This window comes from Watersipora subatra, chromosome 9 (assembly GCF_963576615.1).
Source record: "Watersipora subatra chromosome 9, tzWatSuba1.1, whole genome shotgun sequence".
In the NCBI taxonomy this organism is placed as follows: Eukaryota; Metazoa; Bryozoa; class Gymnolaemata; order Cheilostomatida; family Watersiporidae; genus Watersipora; species Watersipora subatra.
In genome coordinates this window covers 39,902,686-39,908,752 of record NC_088716.1, presented here as the reverse complement: position 1 = coordinate 39,908,752, position 6,067 = coordinate 39,902,686, and the positions used below count along the sequence as shown (strand labels likewise).

General features: G+C 41.1%; 2 protein-coding genes across 2 annotated transcripts in view; one reads left to right on the top strand and one right to left on the bottom strand.

Moving 5' to 3' along the window:
• Positions 1-430: 430 nt before the first annotated feature.
• Positions 431-1,702, top strand: LOC137405068 (uncharacterized). Its single transcript, XM_068091294.1, has 2 exons — positions 431-637; positions 956-1,702. The coding sequence occupies exons 1-2, from the start codon at positions 431-433 to the stop codon at positions 1,700-1,702; spliced, it is 954 nt and encodes a 317-aa protein (XP_067947395.1).
• Positions 1,703-5,305: 3,603 nt separating this feature from the next.
• The window catches only part of LOC137405067 (uncharacterized), a 50,680-nt gene continuing 49,918 nt past the window's right edge, over positions 5,306-6,067 (bottom strand). Inside the window, exon 11 of the mRNA XM_068091293.1 lies at positions 5,306-5,916. Within this exon, the coding sequence (XP_067947394.1) occupies positions 5,678-5,916 (239 nt within the window). The 3' untranslated portion in view covers positions 5,306-5,677. The remainder of the gene's footprint in view (positions 5,917-6,067) is intronic.

Here is a 6,067-nt window from a genome sequence, read left to right as displayed (position 1 = left end):
GCGGGCTACACTAATGCCCGAGGTCATGGTAGTTACAGGTAGTTACGAGAAGTTACGGGAAGGTATGAGAAGTCAAGGCGAGTATAAAGGCGTCGGGAGATTGAGAGAGCTTTCTTCTTTGCTTCAACCACATGTGAGAACGCACGTTTATATAACATGGCGCAGTTGACGAAGCTCTGATTTTTTTTTCTTGTTTTGTTATCATTAGCGATAATTTTTCTGGTTGCGGGGTAAGTTAAAACGGTTGAATAGACCCTTTCACGAGCGTGCAGGTGAGGTAGGGTAGTGTTGTGAGGTGTTGTAGCGGTGAAGTAGCGGTGTTGGTGAGGTGTAATTATTTATTACATATTCGGAGGTGGGAGTTACACTAATTTTATACGAGAGGGGTAGAGTGAATTTGTGGCGAGGGAGATATTGTATCAGGTAAGAGATGGAGAGTGGTCTTCCGAAGCTGGTGTTCGGTGAGCACGGTGATGGGTCGTGGGAGAGATTTATAGAGGAGATGAATTTATGTATAGAGAGTGCTGTCGAGAGGAGAGGTTATGTAAATGATGAAGATGGCAACAGAGTGCCTATTATGAGAGGTAGAGCTAGGTTAGTGCCACTATTGAGAGCTATTGGGCACAGTGGTAGAGAAGTATTGAGGGGTGCAGGGTTTGACGTAGATGGCGTAAATTCTACTTATGAAGGGGCAGTGGAGGTTTTACAGGATTATTATGGTAGACAGGAGATTATGTTCGTAAAGGGGCATAAGTTCCTTACGGCTAGGCAGACACTTGGGGAAAGTGATAGAGAGTTTTTACAACGGGTAGAGAGTTTGAGCAGATATGCAGAGGTGACTAACAATAATGATAGGGTAAGGTTTGCCCTTATTGTGGCGGTTAACGGGTTGAGAGATAGAGAAGTAAGCAGAGAGTTAATGAAGAATGCCAATCTTACTTGGGCGTTATTGCAGGAGGCATTGAGGGCTCGTGAAATGGCCAACAGCTTTGATAGATTTTTGAGAAATGAGGGTAGAAGTACCGAGTTAAAGAGTGAGATTAAGAGAGAAGTAGCAAAGGTATCAGAGTTTGATAGCCGAGCGCAGTACAGGAGTAATGATAGAGATAGAAGTTATGATTCAGCAGGTAGATCTTCCCCTAGGGGTAGCCCTAGGAGTAGTAGAGAGTATTATGAATGTGAAGAGCAAGGTACTAGTAGATATGAGACAAGAGGCAGGGAGTATAACAAGGACAGTGACAGTAGAAAGTATAGAGATAATAGCAGGGAGAGGCATGTCTCTAGATATAGAGCAGGCAGTAGAGAAAGCAGTGAAGGTAGAGTATGCTACAATTGCAAACGTAGTGGGCATGAGATGAGGAGTTGTCCCTCCATTAAATGTTTTTGTTGTGGACAGCGAGGACATGTATCCCGTTATTGTAGGGATAGGAGAGAAGTAGGTTATGACGGGCGAGGTAGTAGTAGGAGGTCAGGAGGTAGTCGAGATAATAGCTACGAGCGGTATGGTAGCAGGGACAGTAGTGGGGAGAGGTACAGGGGCCGAGAAAGCCCCCGCGAAATTAGAGGCAAATTTGGCAGGTACAGGGACAACAGTATGGATAGGTTTGAGGGGGAGAAGTATAAGGAGAGGTACCAAGATGGTAGTAAGGGCAGAAGTGTTAGGTTCTCTGGTTCTAGGGATAAGTATGAGGATGACAGTTGACTAGGAAGGAGAATTGTAGAGGTTTTGAAGGTCAATGGGAAGAATGTTGAATTTACGTTTGATACTGGGGCAGAGGTGTCGACTGTAACCGAGGGGACAGCCAAAAGGCTGAACCTATGGCTAGAGGAGCCATCTACTGTTTTGGCGGGAATAGATGGTCGTAAGCTAAGAGTAGTCGGCAAAGCAGGTGTTCAGTTGGAAAGTAAATATAGATTTATGGAGACAGAGGTATACATGGTGAAAGGATTGAGAACAAACTTTTTGGGCATAACTGAGTTAAGGCAGCTTAAATTATTTGCTGTTGTAAATGCGTTATGCGAAAGCAAGTTTGAGGCTGTTAAGGAGTGTAGAAGTATTAAGCCAGTGAAGCCGTTTTCGTCAAGAACCATTATTGCTGGGTCAAGTTATGTTTCAGATGATGTCGAGTTGCAAAACCTGACAAATAAGTCTGACAGAGAGAGCGAAGTTAAGAGAGGTCACACAGGTCAAGATTGGTGGACTTGTAAAACCAAGGGAGTGAAGAGTGGCGAATACGTGGAAATTGGTAGCCAACAGGGGACAGCCCAAGGCACCAGAGATGTGCAAGTGTCTATGGGGTGTGATAGAGAACAGAGTCACGATGAGGTAAGGGAAGGTGCTGAGAAAGTAGCTGAACCAGTGTCTGTAATGGAAAAGGTTTGCTCTTTTTTAGCCGAGGTATCCAGCAATGGAATGTTAGACAGAGAAGGTCATGAGAAAAAGGTAGCAGAGATTGAAAGAGAGGAAAGGGAGGTGCGGAGGAAGTCGAAGGAGAAATTGGCTAAGCTGAAAGCCAAACGGGAGGCAGCAGTCATGGAGTTGGAAAATGTCAAGGCTTTCAGGGTAGTGGTGCAGGAGTTAGCCGAGGTTCAGAGGAGAATTGCTAGTAGCAGACCTGCACTGGTTGCAGGTGAGGTCAAGCTAGATAGGTCTGGGCCTATGCCAACTCCCAGCTCTGTGGTGCCATCCCCTGTGCAGCCGGTTACGGCCCAGGTGGAGACCTCCCACAGGAAGCCTGTCGAGCCTGCCTCTTACTGGGGAGAGCGAGGTAAAGACGGAAGAGACGGAGTTGAGGTTGAGGAGTCATTACTGACCCAACCAAAAGACTCTGGGCTAGTCAGGGTTGGTGGAAGTAGTGTTGGAGATGTTGGTGGAAGGAGTGTTGGTAGTGACAGTGGTCACGGTAAAAGTGTTGGTAGCGGCGGAGGTCAGAGTGATGGAAAAGCCAGTGCAGACTGGCAATGGAGCTGGCAGTAGCGAGAGGACTACATTGATTTATACAACAGTGAGAGTGGAGGATCAGGAGAGATCAGTAGAGTAGTGCGGCCGAGTACGACAGCAGCCCCGGGTTGCTCGAGAGCGATGGTACGCAGGATGTGTTGATGGAGGAAGACCTGGGTTAAAGCGTAAGGTAAACTTCACCAGCAAGGTGAGTCGGTGGATGAGTTCCAATGTATTTCTGGAAGGTTAGTGGCCCATACAAAAAAGAAAAAGAAAAGGGGCATGTTGTATAATCGAGTTGTTGGGCCGCGGGCTACACTAATGCCCGAGGTCATGGTAGTTACAGGTAGTTACGAGAGGTTACGGGAAGGTATGAGAAGTCAAGGCGAGTATAAAGGCGTCGGGAGATTGAGAGAGCTTTCTTCTTTGCTTCAACTACATGTGAGAACGCACGTTTATATAACAGGCTCAATATTCAGTGGTATACAAATCTCCTTTTACACATTTTCTGTAACATGTATGTATAAGTTTAATCATCTGATTACACTAATGCCTGCGTTTCCTTGTTTGCATTATTTTGATTATCCCTTATTACAACCTTTTTAATTTCCGTTTAGTTGTTGCAGTAGTTTATTCCATCTTTTACAGATACTGCATTATACATATCATACATTCATAAGCTATTATCACCTAAATCTTGAACACGGTTTTGGTTTTGGCAGCATATCTGTTGTTTTTATCGAAATACTTCGTGTGCTAAGTTTCTCCATTTTGGTTTATGCATGTGTAATATAACTTTTAATATAATGGAACAGTTGCTATTTGCCTGAATATAATCATTTGCTGGTTTTATGCATCTGTAACACAGCAGTTTGTATGACTAATATGGCCAAGAAAATCTATGTTACATCTACTTATCATTTATTATATCCCATTCCATATGTTATAAATAGGTTTTCCTCTATCAGGGCACTCTAAACCTTGTGTAGGGGGAGTTTTTGTTAACACCCAGCTGGAAAATAACTATTCAGCATGTATGTTTCTCTCATTTTTCACTGTTTGTCTACAAACGGAACTAATATACGATTAGCTCTCCAATATGGCGCATGCATTATGTATCACTATCAATGTAAAAGTCACGTGGCCGCCATTCCAGGAGTTTTAAGTTCAATGGCTGCGAATATGAACCTTACACGCACTATGCAGTAAATCCTGGAATAGTCGAGAGCGTCACTATAATTAAGAAAATAGTTGGGCCCGCTCATGCCATTAAGGCATCGTGCCATATTGGAGCAATTGTTAAGATTTTTTAGCAACTGTTAAGCTCTGAAAAACTAACAGCCTTTTAGCAATTGCTAACTTCATTGACATATTGTGAGCTTTCAGCAATTGCTAACCCCATTGACATATTACATGTATAAGCTTTTAGCAAATGTTAACTTCAGTGACATCTTATAGTGAGCTTTTAGCAAATGCTAACTCCATTGACATGTTGTGAGCTTTTGGCGAATGTTAAATTCAATGACATATTGTGGGCTTTTAGCAAATGTTAACTTCATTGACATATTGTGAGCTTTTAGCAAATGTTAACTTCAGTGACATATTGTGAGCTTTTGGTAAATGCTAACTTCAATGACATATTGTGGGCTTTTAGCAAAATTAATGTTAAATTCATTGACATATTGGGAGCTTTGAGCAAAAGCCAATTCCATTGACATCTTATTGTGAACTTTTAGCAAACGATAACTCCATTGACAACGTTGTGAGCTTTCAGCAATTGCTAACTTCAGTGACATATTATGGGCTTTTAGCAAATGTTAACTTCAGTGACATATTGTGAGCTTTTAGCAAGTGCTAATATGTTGCTAATATTCTCGTCCATATTGCTCTAAAAGAATCTAAAAATACGCCTAACAAGTCACAGCAATAGAAAATCCTGATAAATTTCTTTCTTTCTAACAAGTAATATTTTGTCATCAGATAGTGCAATTTAAAGAGCGGATTATTATTTCTGAAATTAGGACTAAACAGGGATTTGTAGTTCATCTTTTTCACTCAGTTACTCTAGAGCTCATTGAGTTATGTAGTCTTTATTATAATAACAGCAGTGTCTGTCCATCTGTCTGTCCATCTGTCTGAAGCTAAGGCTAAGGTTTGAATAAATATTACATCGCAATTATTCAAATTGCAACAGTCAGTTCAGTAGACTGACACTGTCACTACATAATGTATCAATCAACTAACCATTGACATTACCAAATAATTATAGCTGTATTCATTACAACTGACAATAACTCACAGTACATCAGGCTGCCTGTGTACTAGCATGTATCATACAATTGTTGTAGCCAAAATTTGTGGAGTTCAGCTAACTTTTGCTAGAAAACAATTATAGGCTTGTATAAATATAAAATATTTTTATCATAATATGAATATGTTAAATAAATTAGGTGTATTTGGTTTCAATTTGTTAATTGACTAACTTCTGGGTGATCAAGATAATTGTATCACGCCATTTGAATACTATAACAAAATAATGTAAACCTATACAATTTGTAAACTGTGAAAAACCCAATGCTGCAATTTATGTGCATAAATAAAATTGCATTTGCTAGCTGAGAAAGTATGTGTGCAAACAAAATAAATAATTATCTTGGTACAAAAGTTAGCCCAAAAATATAATGATCATATTAGCATTGCATTTATCATAAATACTTAGAACTGTTTGCGATGCTGTCAAACTGATGCCGTGGTTAATGGCTGCTTATTTACAGACTTGCTAGCGCAACAAAGGCAGCAGTCATTAGTCAGCGAGTGGATTATGTCATCCAAAGTCATACACAGTGCTGATACTACGTAGAAAAAAGGCATTCCCCAGCCGAGAAAATAGCCTATTCCATATTCAAGGTCTACATTGTTCTTGCCTGATTCTAGCACTGCAGGATAAGTGGTGAGAGCAGCCACAGAACAAATAGCTGAAAAAGAAACAATAACAACCTCAAATACTGTAAAACCTATTTTAACGCCATCTTTATTTGAACGCCACCTCTAATAGAACTCCACTACTGAAGAAGGATTGGAAAATATAGCGCCACCCTTTAATTGAGCATCACCTCTATTGGACCG